This window comes from Patagioenas fasciata, chromosome 7 (genome assembly GCF_037038585.1).
Source record: "Patagioenas fasciata isolate bPatFas1 chromosome 7, bPatFas1.hap1, whole genome shotgun sequence".
Taxonomy (NCBI): Eukaryota; Metazoa; Chordata; class Aves; order Columbiformes; family Columbidae; genus Patagioenas; species Patagioenas fasciata.
In genome coordinates this window covers 16,066,069-16,091,894 of record NC_092526.1, presented here as the reverse complement: position 1 = coordinate 16,091,894, position 25,826 = coordinate 16,066,069, and the positions used below count along the sequence as shown (strand labels likewise).

Sequence of the window (25,826 nt, the reverse complement as noted above, 5' to 3'; positions counted from 1 at the left end):
TGAAATCTAGATCCTAAGGAGGAAAGGAGGGGCTGTCCTCACCAGCATTTATATCATCTCTCTCACATACTCCTGCACATTGACTGGCCTCCAGACTGATTGTAAAGAAAGCTAAATAAAACAAAGATTTCTTCCTACACCCAAGGAAAAAGATGTTCAGTCATACTTCTTTGCTTGGGCTCCTGTTGCAGGACATGCCTGATTTTTTTAAAAAAAAAAGAACAACTCCTTCTCTTCACTTAGCAGAGAGCACACAGCCATGGAAGTAGAAAAATATGCTGTATATCAGCTCAGAGGTGGACCACAATCCTTGCAGGAGGAGAGTGAGTGGAAACTCGGTCCCTGCTTGGGGAGAAAGTAATAGCACAGGGACTCCCTGCGTGCAGGGTACCGTGCTTTTTGCTGCAGCCCAAGGCAGAGGAGATACCAAAGCATAGCACTCCAGAAATTATTTCTGATCTCCTTTGAGAAGAACATTCCAATCAATACATGGATTATTTCTGGATGCTTGGAGGATGCATAACCTCCACCTGCTGAGCCCGGCTTCCCAGGAGCAAGATCCTTTGCATTGGCACATTTGCAACTGCCCAGAAAGAAAGACAGACTAGTGTAAATATGACTGAGCTCCCTCCAGCCCCTGGCTGTGTCTGCCCGCAAGCTTCACCAAATGAGTTATGGTAATTACGTCACTTGAAATTTATTTAATATCTCCATCCAGAAGAAAGAACTAGGAAGTCTGGCTGTGACAAGCAATCAGAGGGTACTCAGCTGATGAGCATCAGCTCATCACCAAGAGAGCAGAAGGAACCTTCGATGGATTGGATTTAAGTCATGGTTTGCCAGAGGGATGGGGCCCATGCCATGGCAATCAAAGCTTCTCTGCACCATTAAGGAGCTGAAGTGGAGCAGGAGGTGCAGTTCAGCTATTGACCAAGTAGGTGGGCATGAAAATGGGTTTAGGTAACTGTTTACTTTCTGAGAGATGGAAAACACAAAGGGATGTTTCTCTGACAGCTTTCTGGCTCTCTGATCCTGGCAGTCCACATCAGCATTTATATTGTGTGTCTCTCACATACTCATGCACAATGACCGGTATGCTGTGTTCAGGCTGTTTGGCTGCAGTCTATACAGAGTTTTTCTGCTTACATTTGCCTTCTCACTGTCTCTGCCATTTTAAAAATCTCTGACCAACAACATTAAAAAAAATAATTCTGATATGATTTTGTATCAGACTGCCACATAGGCAGATCTAGTATCAAGCCATCCTCTTCCTTCCTTCCTCCACCCCCTTTGCACTGGGAGATGGCTTGTATAGAGAGGTGAAGAGAAGGCACATAAACAGGCAATACTTTCTTCCTCCTTGTTGAGGTGGTAGCTAAGGGCCAGTGGGCCCACACTCTGCCCTAGAAGACCAGGCTTAAAATATGTGCTGTGAGAGTAACCTGCGGCCTAACACCTGAATCCGTCCTGATGCAGGACTTAGAACAAACAGGCACACAGATCTGTGCTGGGATGCCTGGGCATCTCCCCTTCTGCTTTCCCAGTCAGTAGCTCAGATGTAACCAGTCAAGAGGAAGCAATTCTCCACTCCCAGCTGATGGATCCAAGTTTTTCTCTTCCTGTACTTGAGGAGGGCAGGGGTAGTGTGTGTTCAAGCTGATGCCTCTAGTAGGTTTCCACCCGACATTAACCTCATGACTATTAGTGAGTTCAAGAGACACAGCATCAAAACTCCCAGAGACAGACCCTTCTGCAAAAGGAGAAGGTGTTGCCCATCAGTAGCTGCACATTGCTGCCTGTGGAGCAGAGTTAGGAAGGCTGCACTGGCCTCCTGACAGCTCCCTACTCTCACTGGGATCTCACTGAAGTGTCTTGAGCCAACTCCTTCCAGGGTGAGCATTTTAAGCAAGGCACCTTGATCCATACCAGGGGACCTGGATGCAGCCTCCAAGTGTGAAAACATTGGCCACTGTCCTGTTTACCGAAAGAGGAATTGTAGTACACACTCACCTCTGGGAAGCATAGGGAGCACCTCCGATTTATTATTTGTTTTATTTATTTTGTCACATTTATCAGCAATTCAACTGTCTGGGCACACAGCCCATACATTAAAACCCAGAGTATAATACAAACATCTCCTCTACCCTGAGCATATCCTTTCTGTAAAACCAGGCATGGGCAGGAGGGAGGAATGAAAGATGCTTTACCTAAGCAAGGGATGACAACAATATATTTTTCTCCAATTTTGTTATTGATGGAACCATTCTAAAAATGTTGGCAACATCAAGACAAGAAGATGAGGGCAATAAAAAGCAGGGGCGATGGAAAGCCATCCTGGAGCATGGGCACAGAGACTCAGCCTCTAGCCAGCCTGTCTCATGCTCAGGAAGTCCCTAAAATGCTCTTTCCGTTATTATTTCTCTAATGACCCCATTAGACACATGTGAAATTCTGAGGAGCTTTAAATATGTTGTAGAGAGCCACACTGGCAAATCTGCCCAGCTTTTCTGAGAAATGGCAGGCTGCGGTGATGAATGTTTTAGCTTTAGAGCATCCCAATGTGTAATTTATTTGCTGGAAATTAATTGCATGTGCTGGTTTCATTTTCCTGTAGCGAATAATCAGTTTTGCTCCCTTTTTAATTAGGTAACAACATAGATTCCTCTGCTGATCATGGCACAGTGGTTTATGCATGTCACGTCTTATTCTGAGGGAGACAATTTAAAATCATTGTCTAGGGCCCAGCACAAGTTTTGAGTGACATTAGATTGTCTGTCAGCTGTAAGTCCTGGGTCACTGCCAATGAAGACCCTATGCACAGACCAGCTAGAGAACACAGCCTGCGCATTGGTGCACGCTGTATCCTGCTGAAGCAGGAATTTGAGGAAACCCTATGGAGAAACCAAATTATGGAGCCTAAAATTTCAATGGCATTGACATGATGTCAGACCCAGGCCCAGCTCTGTGTCACTGAAAGGTGTGTCCCATCTTGCAGATGTTCAACTTGTCCCTGAGCTGAGACATTGCACTGATATTATCCAGACTAGAAACCTTCATATCATCTGTATCATCAAAATTTTTGGTCCACATCAAACTCAGCACGTTTGTCAGCTGTTGTAGCTGGGATGGCAAAGACAAAGTCCCAGTGGAGAGCTAATTTTCCTCTTGTATTCAGAAGTTGGATGGGGCTGCATGGACACACATAGCAGGACAATGTGGGGAAAGCCAGCTCTGCTGATGTTTGCAAAGAAAAGCTGCAATTTGAATTTTTCAAATAGGTTGAAGAGCGTAAAATCTATCAGCTTTGGCTGCTATTGGTTACTTTCAGCAAATCTCTAATTAAGCAATAGTGTTCAGTCATATTTACCCTTCATTGGGCTACAAGGAACACATATTTCTACTCAAAGACACTACTGAAACAAAACAAATCTATCAGCGAGCAAGCACTGCTGGAGTGAAAAGAAAAAATATTGATTATCATAGCTATTAAACCGTGAAATCCTCTGCAACTAATTAATCTGCTAGAGAAAAGTTTGTTAGTGGGATTTTGACTTCCTGCTGGGAACCCATAAAGCAGTCACCATCGCCCAAGAAATCACCCAACACTCGATCACCTCTGAAAGTTTCCGTTTTTCCGCAGGTCCCTGCAACGGCCGGTGGGAGGTGAAAGCCCGCCTGAAAACGCGCCGGAGCGCAGAGCTTCCGCTGCCTTCCGGCTGCTCTGAGGCGGCTGGGCCGCCCCTGCGGAGCCTGCGCTCAGCGGGGCCGGCTGCGGGGGCCCCGGGCCTGCCCGCCCGCGGGCGCGCCGGGTCGGGGGCGCGCCGGGTCGGGGGCGCGCAGCGCGGGGCAGCGCGGAGCCGCCGAGCCCCGCCCGCGCCCGGCGGAGCTGTCCGCGACTCGTGGTGCTGAAGCCGCAGCGGCCGCCCAGCCCCTTCCCCCGCCCCTCCTCCCGGCCTCCGCGGCGTGAGCTCTTGCAGGCAGCCGGCAGCCCGGGGCATCAAAGGTTGGGGAGGGCCCCATTTCTCCCTTTAATTCTTCCCCCGCCCACCGCCTTTTTTGCTTCTTTTTTTTTTTTCTTTTTTTTTTTTTTTTTTTTTTTTTTTAAGCCGGGGGAGGGAGGAGAGCCCGGCCACGTTCCACCCCTCCCTTCCCGCAAATCCCCGCTTGCACTGCAAACAATCTGCCTTCCCCATTGCATCCAAGGGAGATAGCAACAGCAACATCATCACGGCAAGCCGGATGGGAGAGCAGAGAGGAGGCTGCTGCTAAGGGAGAAAGGCACACAGGCACACACCAGCTTGATGTTGCCAAAGCGGTAGGAGCCGCATGAAGAATAAGCCATGCTGCCCCGTGTGTCTGGTGCATTGTGCTCCATCCGAGCCTTTTAGGAGGAAGAAGAGAATTATCTGCTCCGATTTTTTTTTCCTGCCAGCGAGAGTGCGACAGACTTGCGATGTTTGAATGTCAATGCCTGTGAGAGAGAACAACAGTCAGAGGAGGAGGAGGACAGAAGGGGAGGAAAATGAAGGTGGGGACGGTGGTGGAGAGAAAGAAGGAGCCTCGTCCAATGCATCAAAAGGAGGTCCCTGCAATTGCTGATAGAACCCTGGTTGCCTCGCCATCCACAATGGTCTGTACAAGCTGCCAATGCATTTGATGACGTTCCTGTTTTGTGAAAGGAGGAAAGGAAACGTGACCATGTAAGATCCACGTTTCCCCGGTCAATTACTTGCGAAGAATAGATCCGATTTCGACGTGGTTTTTTTTTTTTTTTTTTTTTTTTTTTTTTTGATCCAGGATGGTAACAGCTTAGGGAATAATACAGCCGCCTTCCCTCACCAATTTCGCTCTGATTTTTTTGGTGTGGTCCAGACAGCTGCTGGAATAGAGAAGGTCAGAATATATAAATATATATATAAATATATATGATACATATATATATATTATATATATAAACATATTTATCTCAGTAGATCTGGGATTAAGCTCATTGAATGCTAATTATTTCTTTCAGGACTTTTAATATTTACAATGAAATCTTTTAAAGGCAACAGTAAAATCTGAAGCCACCTGGGAGTACAGTGTTGGAAACGTAGGGTGTTTTCCCACAAACAATGTGAAGGTCTTTTTTGTCAAAGAGGCAATTTTGATAATAACAACAGCTACCAATTTTACATTTTGATAGCCAGACCGGCTGCTATTTCGCCTGGGTGCACACCGGGTCTTGTGTGATCGGGTTCTATTTTTTAATTGAAAAAAAAAATAGAAGAAAAAGGAAAATTATTTGAGATGCAAAATACTGTCGAAAGAACCATATTCTCCCTCGTCCCCACACCCGCCGGAGACGTGGACCCTTCTTTTTTACAGGCTTAGGAGTTGCGAGAGCCCACCGGGGGCTTTCTCCCGATCGCGCCGCCCCGGCCCCTCGGGCGTGGGAGATTTATTTCTTCCTCCCGCTGATTTCTAAACAAACTTGTGGAGAGCGGGGGCAAGAATCCTTCAGGACCGCGGAGTCTTTTTTTTTTTTTTTGTGGTTTTTGGGTTTTGTTTATTTATTTATTAATTGTCGTCCTCGGCGGATTTCAGCGGGCTGCTGGGGATTCCACCCCTCGCCCTCCGGCTCTGCTTTTGTCTGTTCCCCGCCGGCCAGCGCAGCCCCCCCCCAGGCACTGAGGCTGCAGCGGAGCCCCCCCGGCCGCGGGGCGCCCGGCTCCTGCCCTTTTCTTTCCCACCCCGTCCCCGCCTGCCAAGGAAAGGCACATGTTAATACCACCCGGCGCGGTCATTTTCTGCTACTGCTGCTGCGGGCTCCTCCGTCCGAGACAGATGTTGCGAAACCAAGGCCTCCTCAAGTGCCGCTGCCGCATGCTCTTCAATGACCTGAAGGTCTTCCTGCTGCGGAGACCCCCCGCGCCGCCGCCGCCCTCCCCGCCGCCGCCGCTCCCCATGCCCGGCGGCGCAGAGGCGGCGGCGGGCGGCCCGGCGGGGGCCGCACCGCCCGGGGGGCGCGGGCCCGGCTGGCGGGCGGCGGCGGCGGCGGGCGGCGGAGCGGGCAGCCCGGCTGCTGAGGAGTGGGGCAGCCCCGCCGGGGAGCCGCCCGCCTCCCTGCCCAGCAGCACCTCCTCGGATGACTTCGGCAAGGGCAAGGCCGAGGACCGCTACTCGCTGGGCAGCAGCGTCGACAGCGGCATCCGCACCCCGCTCTGCAGGATCTGCTTCCAGGGGCCCGAGCAGGTGAGCCCGCGGGCGAGGTGGGCGCTGGGGCGGGGGGACGACGACGGGCCGCGGCGGGAGGCTGGCTCGCCCGATGGCAGCGATGCTCCAGCCTGCAGCAACTGGAGGCTGCTGCTTGCAGGGGTCTGCCTGTTGCAGGACTCCAAAGCCAGAGGGGCTCTGCGCTCTGTTCTGGCCCTGGGCTCCAGAATTTTGCAGCTCGGCAGTGTTTGCCAGGAAAATGTGGGGTAGAAGCTGTCTCTGTCCCCTTCTGCTGCCCAGCAGCCTTGTCCTGGGCACCCATGCCCAGCCTCAGTGCCATGCGGCTGTGGCACGGCAGGGACTTGTGTACTCCATTGTGGAGCAGAGCGCACCTTGGTTAGGGGGGCTTTTCGCCTCGTGGGTGCCCTACTGCAGTGATCCCAGATGTGATGCAAAGGACGTGTTTAATGTGCTGTTTGCTTTTAAAAATACAACTTCAGTCTGTATAAACATGTGGTAGGAGGCAGCCCCACCTCATCAGTGCTTCCCACAAGACAGCAAGTAGGAGCTCTGCAGATTTGCCACTGCTCCCATGCTCCCAGGTGCACTACCTGGAGAAGGAAAACCTCTGGTTACAATTGTACCTGCTGAAGCTATAGCCTTGAGGTGCTCCTTGGTACAGACTGAGGTTGGGCCAGTGAAGTTTCCTGCCACTACTTAAGAGAATGAAACAAATACAACCTCAATAGAACATAAGGTTGCACCCTGGGGCATTATTCTCCCTATTTAATGACAATTAAAAGCAGTTCATGTATTTTCAGGCTGTCAGGTTCCTTACAGTGATATACACAGCAATGTTTGTACCTAACGTGACACAGCTGCAGGTGGCAGATATGCAGATAACCTTTTTTACTCAGGATAGCCCTGTTACCTGTGATAATAATGGATCCTTGCACAAGAAAGGCTTGCAAGGCTGACTGGGCTGATACCCATTGCCATTTTAGGCACAGATCCTGGCATGTAAGGTGATACATTGAAATCCTGAGCACAACGGGTTTTGCCCCATGTCTTCTTTCCTCTTCATGGACCGGTGTGCCCTGCTAAGGAAAGCCAGTGCTCATATGAGAGTGGCCGCGCTCTGGCACACGTCCTGCCTGTCCCAAGGATAGTGCCCACATCTGTAATGCAGTGACCATGTCTTCCTTTGTGTCTGCCCGAGGATGGTGGCGATGGGGACAGTGGGGTGGGGAACAGGCTCCCGTTCCTCTTTAGGAGAAGCAGGTCCTGCCATCAACTTATCTGACTATCCACAGCCCTGCTGGATATGTCGTACTGAGGGTCCCATAGATCACAGCTCGGTGCTCAATGGACTGTAGCTGTCTCCAATGGTTTATGCAGCTGACTGATGATGTGAGACACAATTTTCACCATAGGCTTTTAGATGGGGGTGCAGAAATAATTCTGTTTTGGAGATGCTTTTTGCCTTCCTAACTTGACTGTCTCCTCTCTATCACTTCTAAAAGTTGGAAGCCATGCAACTCCCTGCCTGGGAATTTGCATTATTCCACATTTCTAGTACTCTTCCCTGGCTTCTCATTCTGTGTGTGCACATGAGATGTAGCGCCCGCAAGATTGGCTTCCATGTCTGAGCAAATAGAGCCTAAGCAGAATTAAAATAGAGGTAACTCACTTTCTTGGAGAACATTAATGCTTGACAATAAGTGGATGCAAATTTTCACACTGAAAACCTGTGTAGGTTGCGTTGTAAAAGTGAGACTATTTGCTGACCATCTGCCAGCCTACCTGCGTGAGAGGCTGAGCAGACGTGACTGGTATCTAATAGAGTTTCACCAGGATTTCTCTTTTTTGCTTCTCACAGTTTCAGACCAATATAATAAGACACTTACAGATGGATTCTGCCACTTGTCCTTGAGCAGTACCTTATTCCACAAATAATTTTTTCTTCAACTGCATGTCTTGAGGAGTGTGTGAAACCCTTTGCCCTGCAGCGGCTGGGAAGCACAAGTCATTATGGAGGCCCAAATCACAGGGTTTTAAAGCATGGCCAGATCCTGAAGCAGCTTCCTAAAAGTACAGTTCAGAATAACTGAGAGCTCAGTCAGTGCAGCTGATGTCGAGACCTGCAGTTTCGTTTATTTGGCCTTTAAGTCAATAAAACTTGAATAGTGCTGAATCCCGAATTCCTCCTTCTTTTTTATTATGGTGGTTATTACTGGTTTAGCCTTTATTTCCCATTTGTTTTCCAACTCAACAGCTGAGTGAGGACCCTTCATGTTTTGGACCTTCACAACTATAAAAGTCATAAATGCACATTATTCTGTACCACCGTGCCAAGATCATAATGAAAATTTATCTACTTGGAAACAAAATATAATTGCTAGTTCTTTACTGTGCAGATTAATAGCAATGACAGATATAAACAATGTTTTATTTACCTGTCAAAAACATCAGAAACCGCTGCAGCTATGGGCAAATTTGCAGGGCTGCATCACAGTACCAAGAACAAAAGCCTTCATTATAAATTGACTGTTAGGTGCCCTAAGCTTATTTACCCAGATAAAATGACAGTGAATCTCCAAAAGAAGTTTTAATCCTGTTTTGATTTGCAAAAACAAAACAAAACAAAACAAAAAAACAACCAAAAAGGTTTTTTACTAATCTGGCTTCTCAAGTAGGTCTTATTTAATATGTAATGCAAAACAAAATCGGTAGGGATTTTCATTTTAAATTTAAGATTGCCCAGTGCTTATGATACTTCAGGCTACCCAGTTGCTCCTGTCTTAAGCTCCTCGTGTTTGTTTGTGGCTCTTATGGGTAAGCTGATTCTTTCATTTAAAAATGTGCTAAGGACTGTAGGAAGGAGTAAGATCCTTGTGTGTTACTTGAGAGAAACCAGCGGTGCAGATGGGAAAGAGTGGCCCTGGTGGCCAGGTGATCACAGCATCTGGGCTCCCTTTTTGAGGGCTTGAAGAGCAAGGTCTGCTCAGGCCTGGCAGTTGCAAGAGGCAACTGCTTTTATTGAAAATGAGGGCTTAAGATTGAGTAAGCTGATGGACTGAACTCCAAGCTTTGTAATGACATTTCTTTCTTGGGTGCTTGTTCATCATTTTCAAAGGTTTCACTGAGTGAGTGTCCTGCACCATTTTGTCAGGTAATTCTGAGACCCTGGATTAAACAGCAAAGCTCTGGGGAGAGAGTGAGAAAAAGAAGAAAGGAAAGGAAAGGAGAGGAGAGGAGAGGAGAGGAGAGGAGAGGAGAGGAGAGGAAAGGGGAAAGGAAAGGAAAGGAAAGGAAAGGAAAGGAAAGGAAAGGAAAGGAAAGGAAAGGAAAGGAAAGGGGAAAGGAAAGGGGAAAGGAAAGGGGAAAGGAAAGGGGAAAGGAAAGGAAAGGAAAGGGGAAAGGAAAGGGGAAAGGAAAGGGGAAAGGAAAGGGGAAAGGAAAGGAAAAGAAAGGAAAGGGGAAAGGAAAGGAAAGGAAAGGAAAGGAAAGGAAAGGAAAGGAAAGGAAAGGAAAGGAAAGGAAAGGAAAGGAAAGGAAAGGAAAGGAAAGGAAAGGAAAGGAAAGGAAAGGAAAGGAAAGGAAAGGAAAGGAAAGGGGAAAGGAAAGGAAAAGAAAGGGAAGGAAGGAAGGAAGGAAGGAAGGAAGGAAGGAAGGAAGGAAGGAAGGAAGGAAGGAAGGAACATACTGGAGTATTCTCTTCTGTTTTGGTTAATGCTCAGTGTTTGCAGAATTTTGTCTGCTTTCCTGGATCTCTGACAATGTTCTGCAAGAGAAAGAACTAAGATGAGCTCTGCTGTCACAAATGTTCCTCAGTGCTTGGTATGGATCCAAGTTGAAAGCAAGTCATGGAGAGTAGCATGAAAAGACATGGGTGAAAAGTCCCTTCACATCAGTAGATAAACTGTTTGTCCATGTCACAAGGAGTTAGCAGTACGGTGGGGTGTAGTTGCTCAGAGTTGGTGCTATCTGTGCTGAAAATAAATAGAAAAGTGTTCTTAAATGAAACTGAGATCATTTGGAAACCAGTGTGCCTCAAGGATTGCTTGTTAGATTGTCAGTTAGAGTGCGGGTACATCTTTTCTTACCTGTCAGTTTCTGTCTACATTTCTCTATTTCTCTGTTCTGGGGAAAAATACCGTAAAGATGGAGATTTGAAAAGTCAGTGCAGATAAGATTGGTTGGCTAAGGAGGATCAGAGAGAACAGACTGTGCACTTTTTTGCCTGCAGGCTGCTAGCTTGGACTTAGCTCAGTATTCAATAGAAATGTTTGAAAATAGACTATTCTTTCCACTAAAGTCTCCTCCAGACTTTAGGGACACCAGCTTATTAATATGAGAACATGAAGACCTTCGAGGAAATTGGAAGAGAAGACAACTTACAATGGCTATTAGGAGGTGCATTTCCATGTGATATGTCATTAGGCTGTGGAGCTCTTTGTTACAGTATATTAGCAGGACAAAGAACTTGACTAAGTTTAATGAAGGATTGTAGAGCCATGTGGTTATTAGAGATATCTAGAATCATCACAATTAAGCCAGTCTAGAGATCAGGGTGACACTGAAGAGGAGCAGAGCCCTGGGGCAGCTCACCAGCCCCGCAGCTCACCAGCCCCTTGTGCATGGCCAATGAGATCTGCCACTCCGGGTGCACATCTGGATTTCATGCATGGGTAATGTCTTCAGCATGTAGGCACCTGCCATGCTCAGGACCTCTCTAGACCTAAGGTGGCCTTAAATTGTTTGGTCTGGATTAACACACCATTCCTGGGGGCTCTACCAGTGAATAGTTGGTACCATCGAAGGGGTGGTCTTGAGCATGCATTGCTTGAAATAACAAGTCAGAATCTCAACCCCATTCCTGTTACAGAAACAGGCAAAAGCCATCGTTAGCTTCCTGGCTGGTAGTGTCTGCAGAGAAGGCATCAACTAAGCAAGGAAATACCACCACACTACAGATTAGTTTCTCAGCAGCACAGGAGAGTGGAGAAAATCTCTGGGAATCTTCATTTCTGATTTACAGTATCATAAAATAGAGCAGAATCAGGTACCTCTTTTCTAGAGAGAGACAAAGAGGAAAAAAGACAGGCTGTGGCAGAAATCAGGGCATGAGTGTGGTAACGAATGAGTGGAAGAAGAAACAACTGTGCAATCAGCATCACAAGCCAGGGAAACTCAGGGAAGGCTAGGCCACCAAGACGCTGGTTTCAAACGCGTTGAATCACGTGATAACAGTACAGGCTTCCCGTCCGTGTCTTTTTCATAGGTGTGTTACCACGGGATTTATTTACTTGGTGTTAGAAGGAGAATCATTCATTGGAAAACAGCCAGTTCTGCTAAAATGGGAGACTAAGAGATGCCAGGATGCAGCCTTTTAGATTTCAATCTCTGTGTTGTAATTTATGACAGAAAGGAAGAGGAGATGCTTCCTGTGACATTCAGTCCACCTCTCTGCCTTCCCATTTTGAATCTTAATGTCTCTGTAGTTAACTCTCCCATTTCATCTATCTCTGGATCAAATCTACACTGCACAAGCAGAACATTTTTTGCTTCAGCAAAAGCTTTGCTTGAGCCATCAACTGACCAGAACCCAGAGTATCATCTATTTTAGATTTAGACTCCATTGCCACAGAGTTGATTGGCAAAGCTCCCATTAACTTCAACAGGAAAAGGGTAGTCATCCAGTAGCAGGGACTTGACCCCTGTATTTCAATGATGTTGTGTACACAGTGGGGTTCTATAAATAATAGTGAAGGCCACTAATCCCATTGACTTTTAATTGCTCCAGGAGACAGGGTTTTCACCTTTTGTGCCTGCTGAAACTCTGATGCCTGACCCATTTATTTCAGTGCCACCAGCTAGCCTGAGGAGCAGTTTTTCTTTTCCTTCACTTTTCCCCATATAAAGGGCTTCATGAAGGAACTTGTCTCTGTTTGTGTCACTGTTTCTTAAATATACATTTCAGGGAATGATTAACAGTGGCTGATGTCAGTTAGTGACAGAACAAGCGATGCAAAAGCATGTAGCTCCATTGTTTGCATCTGCAGAGTCACTGTTGTTTCCACAAAGGCAACACTTGCTCCCGGATGGGCTCTGTTCATACAAAACTAAATTGCATACAGGTTGTCTTTCAAGAAAAAATTCATTCCCAGCGAGGGCCTCCTCTGTGGCAGCCTTTTACTCACACTGGTATTTTTCCATTCAAGGTTGGCCCAGTCCAGAAGTCAGAAATATGGTTGTGCCAAAAATCTGTGATGCTGTGTGTCCTGTGTGTCTGCTGCACATGTCTGGAGTAAAATAATAAGATAGACTATAATCATTACTGGTCCATATCTATGGCCACTTCATCCCTTTTAATAGCTGATTGTTAAAGGAATAAAGCCATGTGATGGTGTCAGCTGTTTATGCTCATCATCCCTCCTCTAAACCTACTGGCCAATTTCAGCCAGATTTGGCAGAGAGTAAAGATCTGAAAGGTATTAAGTTCCTGCAGGTTTCATGAAAACTAGCTGGATGAAGAAGAGGAAACCTAGAAAGATCCTGTTGTGGGAGAGATGATAGCATTCACTGTGCTGTAGAGTCCATGCAGGACAGAGCCCCAACTGGAGCAAAAGCTTTAACAGGAATGTGTATCCCTTTAGACAATACAAAACAAACACAAACGAAACAGAACACAAAAACAAAACAAACAAACCCCACCAACCTGATATGGTTTCCATGGGAAACCAGACTCAAATAATAAAGAACAGCTTGCTAACTTTTATCTTTCTCCTTTTCCTTTGTTAATCAGGGTTTCTTGCCTAAAATGAATTGTTTGATGCTGAAGACTTTTTTAGCTTCCCTCATCTTTTCATAACTGACCTTTTGTCCTTTTCTGATTGATGACTGGTGACAGTAGAACTGATTACATTGTTGGCAGGGAGAGTGATGAGTGATCACTTTCTTCTGGTGAGGAAAAAAACAGCGAGACCTGGTAACCTGACATTGTAGTGTATTGCGCATGTGGAGGTGTTTATCCTCACTGGATGCAGACGGCCTGTGACTACCATTGTAACCTCTGGAACTGCGTGGATTTAGCTTGTCACTTAATCCACGCACTGATCATGCCCAAGCACTGGGCAATGCCCAGGTCTCAAGGGAACAATGAGTCCACCCATCCAAAATCCTGACAGAGGCTGAGCTAACTAGTTCTTAAGAGTGATCTGGTTGGAGACTCCACCCTTTCTGCTGCAGACCATTTCTCCTTGCCCTGCCCATTAGGAGGATAGTGGAGTGTTTTTACTATTTCCTTTTTTCCAAGCAGTAAGTAATTGAAGGTATTATCCAGTAGTAGCATGTAAATATGGCGAAAATTCATTCTCTGAGGACTTTAGAAATTCAAGTGACAACTAAAGCCATGACACTCCTTGTTCTCTAGGCCACACAATCCTGATCCTACGTTTTGCTCTTATTACTTGTTTTCTAGACCTCTAATTGTCTTTGGTGTTATCCTCTGGATGCTCACCAAATGGTCCATATTTTGCTATAAAAACACTGTCTAAAGTTGGAAATGATTCTCCACCTGAGTCCTTGTTAGTGCTGAGCAGTGCAGAAAGGTTTTGAGTTTTACAGAAAACAGTCATTCCAGGGTGATATCCGCCCTTTTAATTAATTAAGTTATTAATTTGTTTATACACCTTATTTATTTCTTTATTTATCTGTTTATGGAGCAGCAGAAGATTATTGATTATTACTCAGCTCACGAGCCCATATAATCTCCAAGTCCTTCAGAGCTGTTTCCTGGCCTATCCTCCTCCGTCTTAGCTCTGTTAGTTGGCATTACTGTCTTGGTGGAAGAGTTGTCCATGGACCTACTGAAATGCATCCTTTTTTCTTCAGTTCTCTCCTCCGTAGCAGCAGCCGCCTCTTCTAGGTGGGCCTGCAGATGCAGAAAACCTTAACTTTATTGATTCTTCCACGTCATTAGTGACTTGAGCTCTTCTGGCTTTAGTTCTGAGGAGACCTGGAAGGAAAATCTGCCTGAAATGTTGCCCCCACCACCCATTTCTCTCCCGCTTCTCCAATCACTTTATCATTGATGGGGTGACTCACATTTCCTCCACAATCCCTTCATGGTGTCCTACAAAGCTCATTTCTCCTTGTCCTTCCCATCTTTCTCTAGCTCGTCCACTTCCTCCATTATGTCAGCTCTTAAGGCTGGCTCTGCAGGCTTGATTTGCTTCACTCAAACCCCAAATCTCCTTCTGTCTCCTGGACATCTGTTATTGAATGCGCTGGCATCGCCTCAGATTTTTTGTATCTAGCGTCTTCCTCCATGTCCATCTTTTTTCTGCCTTCCTCTTGTGCTAGCACTGTCACTCAGGGCATTAACCCTACCCTCACCTTGAGATTCTTTCACTTCCCAGCTGTGTATTCATGTTGTGCCCAGATTCTTCTTTTCTTTCTTACATGTTGCACATACCCTTGCTCAGATCCTCATTTTCTGGCTTCATTTCTGTGAGCCCTTCTTCTGCACCTTCCCAGTACAATGCCTGTGCCTAACGTAATGCCTACCCTGCTTCAGTTCAGTCAAAACCAAGGTGTGAAGATCACTTCTTTGACTGGTATTTTGATGGAAAAAGTGGTTTCCTTGAGAACTTCCACGTGCATCTCCCCTCCCATCAGTGTCACCTGTCCTTGTGCAGGTAGAGCCTGTATAACTTTTTGCTCCAATTCCCAGACTTTGAGAGAGCCAAGAAAACCCTGTGGATGGATCTGGTGAAGGCATAACATACAGCATCGCACACAAGAATGCTGCTGACATTTCACACACATCACATCACCTACCTTGGCAGTTTAATGCAGGTGTAAACTAGAGCTCAAAGGATAGTTTGCACTTTCTGCAAGTACAGGGCCATGGGCTAAACCTGCCCCTCCAAACACCCCAGCACTTTTAGTTGTGTCAGGTCTTCTTGTCAGCATCTCTGATATCACGCATGACCTTACCCTGTCCGATGAATGAAGCACTTTCCCTCTCGTTCTCTCCTTGTTAAGCACACTAGGACCTGTCAGTATTAAAGGTGCTGGAGAAGTACAAGCAGATTATTATCCCATCCCAAGTGATATTAAGAGAACATTAAGACAGATCAGATGAGCATCCAAGAAAAGTAGGTAATAATAAAATATTATATCAGAGACAAATAGCAGTTAAGCAATTAAATAGAGGGTTTGCACAAGAGGCAGAAGTAAAGTTATGGGTGCTTCTGGCCTCTAGATCATTCTTTATTTTAATACTGTGGTAACCTTTAGAGGATGTCAGTATGTCAAATATTGCACCAAGAAATGAAGGAAAGGCTTTTCTTGCCCTAAAGAGTTCACATTTTAGGACATAAAAACCCCAACATTTCCTTAACATTGAAGAGAGATGAATTCTTACAAGCTTTAGGGCCAGAGGGGGTTATTGGGTTCGTCTAGTCTGAACTTGTCTATAATAGCAGTGAAATAAGTTCCCTCAGTGAAATTCAGGCTTGAAGGTTAACAGCTATGCATGAACTGGAGAAGAAATATCCTATATTGATTTTAAAATCTTCAACAATGGGAAATTGTTGCAGTGCCCAAGGAGAAAACCTGGGGAATCAGAGAACTGAAACTATCTTTGCATATGAACTTTTGTCTTTTCTGTCACGGAAAGGACCATGTACTGTGTGCATCCTTAGAAACCAGCTTCATAAACTTTCAGGCTGGCTGGCAGAGGAGATTTCTCTCATGGAAGAAAATCTGTATTTGAAGACACTTTTATTCCATATCAGATTAAAACCAAGAAACTTTCAGTCTGGGAAAACACGCATGGGATTCAGCTAGTTAGCAAAAACTAGTTCATAGCTTCCTCTGACATATGATAGCAGAAGTGCCATCACCTACCTTTAACCCACGTTTGGAAAATTTTATTCATAGGCCCAGCTGCCATTGGCTTTCTCTTTCCTAGTCCTCATGGATTTATTTCTTGTCCTTCTTGCAGACATGCGAAAATCTGCAGGAGAGCTCCTGGCCTTCCCATCCAGCTCAAGAGATTTCTTCTCTTACCTTTTTCTCGGTGTTGCCAGACAAGAGCTTCATATGTTTGGAGGTGTGCTGAGGCAAGCAATGCAAATGTCAGGGGAAGGTGGCAGTTCTGAGTATTACATCTTAGGTCAAACAAAATCACAGAACCCCAGAATAATTTAAGATTCATGGATCTCTGGAGGTCATGTTATCCAATCCCTGACTCAAGCAGATCTGACTAGGTCAGGTTTCTCTGGGCGTTGTCCAGCTGAGAGCTGGATATCTCCAAGAATGGTTATTTCACTCATGTCTTCAGACCCCTGGTCCAATATTTGACCTCCTTCATGGTGAAAATGTTCTCTTCTGATTTCTAATCAGAATTTGTTGTGTTCCAAATTGTGTCTGTTGCCTCTTGTCTTACAACAACACACCTTCGAGCAGAGTCTGGCATTCTTTGCTGTACCTTTCCCTGAGATAGCTGAAGACAGCAATAAGATCTCTGCTTAGCCTTTGCAGTGATTTTAGGAGGAGTTGTACAAAAGGTAGAATTAAATGTCTTCTCCAACTCCCTAGGGTGGATTTGGACAGGGGCTGAGATTTTTGTAATGGTAGTCAGATAAATACCAAGGGAAAATAGCCACCTAGACACAGACTGAAGAATGAGAACAAACATCACTAATAATAGCAAAGACTCAGATGTTTCTGTTTGTCATAGCCAAGACACTTCTTGATCCAACAATCACTAAACCTTCAAGAGGTGATACTGTTTCAAATCTGAGTCTTAAGTAGAAATACTGGTTGTAGAAAAGCTTGGTTGAGCAAGAATTAATTCTTTTTAAACTGAATGGAAGGATAAGCAAGAGAGATCTGTAACTAAGGTTTTCAGCTTTGCAAAAGCAGAGTTTTAAAAATTAGGAATCTTTAAAAATATGCAATATAGCAGAAATTTATTATACGTTATCTAAAGACTACCAAAACAGCCATTAGTGTCTTTAGAACAACCAAAAGCATTCTGTGAAATTACTGCTTTCTGGAAACTCACAGTCATTCTCCCTTTTACAGGCTATTTTTTCTTTCTGCCTTCAATTAATTTGTCTGGAAAGCTGTTCAAAACCTGTCCCAAGATGTATTTTAATAAAAATGAAAAATATTCTTTTGTCTCTTTCTAGCTTTTCTAAACAACAGTACTTACCCATGTAAGTTTTAAGTCCATGAGATACACTTAGTGGCATTTAAACTGCAGAATTATTAACCTTTTATGAGTTGAATGAAAATATGTAGCCAAGTGAAGCATACCGCCACATTCAGTTTGTGATGCCATGCAGGGGAACTGTCTTAAGAGGTCCACTGCAACTAGACACCAAAGAAGTCACGTTACTCCCAGTTGCAAATCAGAGGGAATTTACGCTTTGTTTGGCTCCATTGCTGTGAGAACTTTTGGGTTTGCTGTTGGGTTTGTTCTCCATTCTGTTTTTAAAAGAAGGCAAGAAAAAGATCCATCTGTCAGCAGGGGCTGAGCTTAGCAAGTCTGAATGCAGTACTAGAGTATTTCAGAAAACTGTAAATTTGGGAGAACTGGGGAACCACATTGTAAAAGTTTTGAAGTCTTCTCCACTGATCACAGCCCAGGATGTGTTATTTCAGTCGGCGTCTTCCAAGGGCACTTCGCAACAGGGCAGTCGCACCCAGCCAAATGATGGTGTTTGTCCTCAGGCAGCACAGGTATAGAGGAAGTTAATGTAGAGCTGCCCAGGACCGCCTGAAGGCCTGAACCAGCATTTTTTGTAGTTGGCTGATGGCAGGAGCTCTTCCCCAAGCCTGCAGAATGCTGTGTGTCACTCGATCACTATAGCAAACCCAACTGGAGGGCCAGGTGATCAGGAGAGCGAGTGTAGACCAGCTGAGTGAACAAGCACAGTGGGGAGAATATCAGAAATAATTCTGTGCAACTTAACGAGAGGAATAACTTCAATCAGAGGCATCCGAAGTGCATCTGTCAGTGGGAAAGTGAACTAAGCTGCTGGGATTCTTTAAGTGTCGTTATTGTGGTGGTAAGCCAAGGGTTATGCAGAGGCAGCTACGGGCTTATGGATTTCGACAGAGCAGTCCGAGAGGCTCCACATCAAAGATTATTTGCAAACACAAGGTGTACAATGTGTGTGTGCGTGTAACTGAGCTGCTCAGTATGTGTTCAGGAGGATCACAAACATACAGGGCAAATGTTGCCGTCTCCTCTGAAGCTGGAAGGAGGTTTGCTACTGTAGCATGGCTCCGTTTTCTGTTTGGGTTGGATCCAGTTATTTTTCCCTGCAATGGATGTGAGGAGACCACTGAGATCAGGTTTCTCTGTTGAAACAGAGGGTGCAGGGGGATGATCTTTGGAGAGAAGAAGCTGGAAAACATGTGCTCTGCTTCACTGATCAGCACAAGGTTGCGTTGCATCTGATGGAGCCTCACTTGTTTGCTCCTGCAGGAGATCCCACTGCCACCAGAAGAGCCCAACGACATTCATCTCCTCCTTCTTCTACACATCACTCCCAGTTCTGCCTTTCCCTGCTTGTATATCTCGTTCCGTAGGATTTATAACTTCATCCCTCTCCAGGAGATGTCTCTCCAATAGGGGAATGTGATTCTCTGTCTTTTCTCACCAGACAATCCTCTGCCCCTAAGCACTGTGGTCAGACCAGCTGTACCAGCCCTCCCAGGCTACAGGGGAGGTTTTCACCTTCTCTAACTATATCCTGAATGTTCCCAGTGTTTCAGCATGCTTTGCATTTTGTCCTGATTAGGCTATTTGTTCTGTTGTATTGCAGAGACAAGGAGTGGTGCTTAGGCACAAGGCAGTATGTTCTTTTTGTATCCTGTGAAATAAGAGAAAATTTGCTCAGCTGGAAATGAAACAACCTGGAGTTCAAAACTCACTTCCACTGACAGCTGTTTTGCGATTTCATACCCTTAGCAGCCATCAGCGCTGGCCAAGGTCTCTACCTCTAGGTAAATGCTTCTAAGGCACTTAGCTATTTGTATGCTGGAGACACTGGTGAGTCAAAAAGAGGCTGTAGGAACACATGGAGATCAGGAAAACCATCCAGGTCCCTGCAATTTGGCCTGGCTTAACCAGGTCTGGGACAACTGTGCACCCCTTCAGTGTCCTTTCTCTGACTGCCCTGTGGTATTTGGTTCCCCGAGGTGAGATAAAACCCACGAGTCCTCCTCGTCAACACTGTTTGGTTACCCTCTGACACAGCTTCCAGTGTAATGGGTGGGCCACAGGACAAATAATAGCCCTTCCTGCAGTTTATATCCTGTCGGGGCAGAGGGAGGTATTTTTGCCAGATATCTATGTATAAATGCATATGGCATAACTGCTGGGACACAGCTGCACTCAGATGTCTGTCTTTAATCTGTTTCCTTTTAAACCACTGTGTCTACATTTCCTTGAGCTGTTTTTCTTCCCTCCTGAAATGTGCACAGCAGCATCGGAGGTAGGTGTTTTCCATGCATTGCTCCACTCCCAGCCTGCACACTCTTCGGGGCTTTCATGAGATGGGCAGAGGACCATGGAGGCCAGTGACCTGGGTTTCCACTAACACACTCCCTGAGCCCTATGTCTTTCAAGGATTGGCATGATTTCCAAGCAGCCCCCAGCCATTGTGCACTGCTGCAGCATGCGATCCCAGCGCTCACTATTAGGCAGGGATTTGCTGTGCGCCTGTTTGTGGCAGTGCGGTGGAAGGCAGATCCCCACGTGGCGGAGCCAAATTGGATAGAGAAGGAGATTAAGTGGTCACTTGTGGGCTAGATTTTCGTGCAGAGGCCAGCTTGGTGCACATCTGGGGTGTTGAGCATCTGCAGCAGTTTCAGGTTGCTGCAGAGGCCTTTCCTGGAGGTCTCTGCTGAGCTCACTGGAGGGTTGGAGACACAGCACACCAACCAAGAGCTCCCCCAGCCAGGGGCATTCCTGTGCATGAAGTCCTTTGGAAAGTGACTGCTCTTCTCTGCTACTGGTACATTTTTACTCGTAGATCAGGCTGTTTTTCTCAGCAGCATCTGCATGGCATGTCCAGTGCAGTGTGGTGATTTGCACTGTATCACGACTGGGCTGAATCACAGTGGCCCATGGATCGGGCCTGTGTGTCTTTTGGTTTTTTTCAATCCCCACGCCAGTGCTGTGTCCACTTACTAAAAACTATCTTTCCACCTGGCTGGTCAACTATGAGGTTCACCAGGTCATGAAAGGAGGCTGACCTGGAAAGATCCAAAATGCGATGATGTTTCACAGCTTAGGCTTGGTTTAGGCTTGAGCACTTTCTGACACTGGGATGTCAGGGCTGTGACTGTGAAACAGTAGTGAGCCCTTGGGGGACAATACCTGTGGTGAAGAAAACTTCCAGGTCAGGGCAGTATTTAACCCATGTTAGAAAACTTCTAAGGAAACAGTGAACAGTGATATGGAGGAAAACCGCATCGCCTGGCTCCATGAGTGCCCAGGGCGGGACGCCTCTGCTTTCTGCAGAGCCAGGATCTATCTTTCTGCTAGAGAAAAAGAAGTAGACTAAAGGGTGTGGGAAATTGAGCATCAAACACAGCCCTCTCAGATTAGAGTTGTGCTGGAGATCAGTATTAGCAAACCCCAGGTTTGAGAGTCAAGGTGGCAGATTGGCCACTGGATAACAAACAGGTCCCAGCCCAGGTGGAGGGTTGCTCATTGACTCTAGGAGGAGACATTTGGAATAGTTCCCTTATGGTGACGGCTTAACTAGAAGAGGTTCCTCTTCCAGTTTAAGTGGACAGAGGAGGATGTGCAGCAACTCATGGATCTCAGTTTTCTCTCTGAGCTTTGTAAACAAGCTGTGATCCTGAGCACATCACCGAGGCGGGACACAGCTACAGATTGCAAACACCTCAATGTGAGTGTCGCAACGTAAGTGTCTGCATGTGGACTGGGTGTCTAGGCAGTGAAAAATCAAGAATTTGACTCATGCCCACGCAATGATTTCTTAGCAGAAAACATCTCAAGGTAGGTAATTGTGCCCTTAGTCAATACAGTCAGTGGAGCTGGAGAGTCAGACACCTACATTTGCTCAGCTGACTCACTCCTGGGGCTCCGCTGTCAACATTGACTAGACCTCCATTGATTATAGAGGAACACAGATACCCAATGCGCATATAGCTGCTACATCTAGATATAGTCTGTCTGGAGATGGATTCACCTGTAGTGATACGTAGGGCCATTTCATGCCACCATAAAGCAGGACTGGAAATCTTCACTTCCTCCTAGGAAAGCTGCAAGGGGTTCTTGCTTGACTATAAAACACTTCAAAGCTAGGTGCCCTGCAAATGCTGAGTATTGGCATTATTGTAAGCAAACAGCAATTCAGAAATGCACGCACGGCATTGAAGAGTAGTAAACAGATGGGAGAAGTTACCAAGTCAGGCCACGCTGAAGTGGCGAGCAAAAATAAGTGTTAGAGACAGTCTGACATTTTTATAGCGAGACAGACGCAGCCAGGATTTGAAGCATATAGCAATGAAATGGGCTCAAGGAGGTGAGCTGACTTTTCTTGGCCAAGTTCTCCTGTCGGGCAGTCCCTTCTGCACTCAGACAGTGAGCGTTCCTTGTCAGTGGCCTGGCTGGGAGTTTTTGAGATAATCATGGTACAAGACAGCTCAAGTGGACAAGGCAGGAAAAGTGATATTGTTTACCAGGAGCTGTCGTGTGTGAGAAAAGAGATTTTAAACACAGCCTTGAAGTCACTGGGTTACACCAGCACTGGGCTGAATTGAACTGACAACTACTAATTACTGAGAAAAAATGACTCGCTAAACCCCAATAATAATTGTCTTACATCTAATTTAAATGGATGATTTACAGTCAAATAGAAAACTATAGTCTTGGCATGAAGGACACGCAGAATGTGATGGACAGCCTGCAGCCTTTTACAGAAATAGTTCTAAATAGTGCGAGACATACTGTATTTTAATTAACCAAAGCCCAGAGAAGCTGTTCTGCAAACTTGAGCAGAAACTGCACATGGTGACACCATTTTCCTGGCAGAACACTGAAAGTCCAGTTTGACGCTGCTAACAGCAAAATTCCTCTGGCTTCTGAGGAGTCACTATTTTCCCTTTTCCAGTGTCCAGCATCCATCTGGAGCTGCTGCTTGAAGCTCTTCCGTGGGGAAGGGAGAGCATCAACAGAGGGGGTCTTCGCAAAGGAACAGTGAGAGGGAGCAGTTCTTGGGGACTGATGCGGTGAATGTGTGATAAGCACTTCTGAAAATTAATGTGTCTGTCAGAGACGATAAAACTATTTCATGTTGGTGTGATAAAAATGTATGAAATATTTGTCAGGGTTTACACGTGCATGGATTATAAGGAAAGCTCTTGTATTTTAAGGGATTACATACTTTATTACAGTATATGCTACCTAAGTAGTACTGAGAACAGTTCTCATGTGTGTGCTATGAGGAAACAGTCAGCAAAAGGCAAATGGTTGTTACTAGTCTTACATGTAATTTGGATGAATAAGCATGGTTTTCATCTTTTTGGCATGCAGAATGATATTTTCACCTCCATCAAGCGACCTGAATTCTGTCTGAAATCTGATCTGGCAAAAGACCAAAGCTCTCCTCATTTGGGGTAAATGGCCCCATCATGCGTCTGGGACATCAGAGCTCCGGGGATCTCTCTCTTGTTCCCAGCTTGCTTTTTAACCTTGTGCAGGTTGTTTCCAAACTCTGTTTTGGGAGGGACAGCTCAGCAGACCTCGGCTCTGAATTTCAAGCTGCTGGTCCCACTCAGCAGCCAGAGATGTCTGCTGGGGAGGAAAGCACTCAGTATCCCTCAGAACAGCACTGTCGGTTCAATGTCATTTATTTTTAAGTTGGCTTGCTGACTGTTACCTTCCTGTGAGTGTGTCAATAATTCCTTGTTATTGGGTCATTTCTGTTTGTAAAGTATTTTAAGTGCAGGTCAAGACCAGTGTGGGACGTGCTCTTTCCTGAGATGCTGGTGGTCTCCTGTTCACCCCTCCTCTTTCTCTCTCTTGTGATTGTTTGAAAGTTCCCTTGAGCCCTTGCTTAGCTGGTTCACCCTGGCCTCAAAATAGTAACAGCCTTAATCCAGGGGACTTCTCTAATCCTGGGGTCGGAGTGAGAGGCATGAGTGATTGCTCTGAGCAGCAAACCCATTTATGCAAAGTGTTTCACTCTCTGAGCAGCATCATTGAGGAAGGATGAGATTAGAAGGATATCACTGGCAAAGTGACTAAGAGATTTATCTTATTCATAGGCTTGGCTTGTATTTAAGGAATTTACATTATTGGGATTTTTCAAAATCTGAGCTGTCTGAATCTATCCTTCTTCCAGCACTGTCATAGATATTAAAGGCCTGTTGTTCCATTTCCAGTTCATGTCTTCCAGCACCGTTGCATTGCTCCCATTGCTTTCTCTGTTGCTCTTCCACACTTGTTTTCAAATGCCAGGAGTACCACAGTTTCCTCGAATCCCCTGAGAGATTATCATAAGGCGATTCAGTGTCAAGACATTTTCCCAGGTATTCAGACTGTTTTTTCTTTTGCTTAATTAATTTCTTCCTGATTTGTCTAGTTAATACTGTAGGTCAGGGATGCCAGCAGGAGGCCCCCAGCTCACAACACAGAGGGAAGCACTGGAGTGCCTTAGCTCTGATAGGATTGCATATTCAGCCAGACAGCTGGGGAAATTATATTGCTGGGGGCTTCGTGGAAGTGACAGGGCTGGGCTGGATGAGGAGTGGCAAAGGCTGGGCTGGGCTGGCACACAGACGGGTTGCTCTGGAGAAAGGCTGAGTGGAAGAAGACATGCAGTGCTGGAAGGCAAAGCATTCACCATGAGCAAAGTCAGGCTAAAGTCAGTTCAGAAACTGTGTCCTCCCAGCACGATGTCTCCCTGCTCAACAACCAAGCCAGAAGCAGCAAGGACATTGCCAAGGGAGAAAGAAAAAAAGTGTCACTGAAGTTGAAGAAGAGAAGGTGGGTGTCGCTGAAAGAAGGCAAAATCTGGTCTACGGACCTTTCTTCAGCATAAGGATGACTTTCCAGTCTCTTGATGCTGTGTGTTCATGAGCAAGTGGAGCCAGTCTAGGCCTGTGCAGCTATAGGGAGCAGTAACCTCGGCTCTGCTTTTCCACCCTTTCTGAGCTCTACCACCAGTGACCATGCAGCCAGGGACATGATCCATCAAGAATCAACTTTTTAAAAATTTTGCTTAGCTTTCAGTTGGACCAGGTCCCCAGTCTGACCAGCTGGTCACCAGCACAGCACCAGGAGAGGCAAGGCAGCACCACCGGCGGGGCTCAGGGAACGGGGAGATGGCCGCACAGACTCAGGTGGAAACTGTACATGAAATTGCCTCCCAATACCAAGAATTTAGCAACTCCCCTCTAGCAACAATGAAGTGTAAGGTATTTGAAGATATACCACAGCAATTTCAAAGGGATTATTCTAAATTCAGCCCAGTGAGACACAAAGCAAACTTTGGGTTCGGCTCTTCAAGAACTCAAGCTCCCTGCTTGGCCTGACATCTGAATATCTGTCCCAGGAGGGAGTCCTTTTTACCTCTGTAAAAGGAAAATAGAACCAGTGGCACTTTTAGGCATAGAGCCATGCCATTTTCATTCTCATATATTTTGCAGTCTTTCCCAAGTGACACTGAAGTTCCCCACTCAGGGATGCAATGTGTTGTGGCCAGCCTGGGAGGAAGGGCTATACCAGGGCTGCATGAGGTGGTTGCAGGCTGAAATTTCAGAGATTGCTTTCTTAGTGCCCAGAGACCCCCCAGTACAAAAGAGGGATTGACGATCCTGGCTAGTCCAGTGGGGGCTGCTAAAATGGTGAAGGGGCAGAAGTACATGATATGTGAGAAGAGCTGGAGGATGTTGGACTTGTTCAGCGTGGCAACAAGAAGCTGAAAGGGGAAGTCTGCTGCCTTCTGCTGCTTAAAATGAGATTATAGAGACCACAGAGCCAGAGGGACACAGCAAAGGACAAGAGGCGATGGCACAAGTCGCAGCAAGGGAAATGCTTATTGGATATACAAACTTTCACAATGAGTGTGGGGCAGCCTTGAGACAAGATATGGTAGGATCTCAGTCCTTGGAGATCATCAGGGTTCAGCTAAACAAAGCCCTTAGCAACCCTGGTCTGAGCAGGAGGTTGGACTAAAGAAATCCAGAGACCTTTCCCAACCTAAATTCTGCGACCCTACAAAACCCACAGGGTCAGGGGACGGAGAAGTGGTTGCAATATCACTGCTCATAGGATTTAGACTTCTTGTTCTGGAGAAGACACAAATGTGCCCGCAGCCGTCTCAGGGGTGTCCCCACTTGTATCTAATTAACCTTTAAACACCCGATCTGTCCCAGCATGAGACCTGCCCTATGAACACAGCACAGCCGCAGCCTCTTGAACCTGTGGCAGCAGCCAGTGCATCACTGGTGCTCAGGAGGTGCCTGTGCCTGGCTTCACACTCATGTCAGGGGGGTTGCTGCTGCCATCCCTCACCTGCCGCACTTGTAAGATCCAATTAATGTAGAACCAGTGAAACTGGGGT

At 46.1% G+C, this 25,826-nt stretch overlaps 1 protein-coding gene across 2 annotated transcripts in view; it reads left to right on the top strand.

Annotated features, from left to right (window-relative positions):
• Positions 1-3,911: 3,911 nt before the first annotated feature.
• MARCHF4 (membrane associated ring-CH-type finger 4) overlaps positions 3,912-25,826 on the top strand; it is a 108,208-nt gene continuing 86,293 nt past the window's right edge. For both annotated transcript variants that reach the window (XM_065841344.2, XM_065841343.2), the window contains exon 1: positions 3,912-6,234. In XM_065841344.2, the coding sequence (XP_065697416.1) occupies positions 5,761-6,234 (474 nt within the window). In that variant the 5' untranslated portion in view covers positions 3,912-5,760. The remainder of the gene's footprint in view (positions 6,235-25,826) is intronic.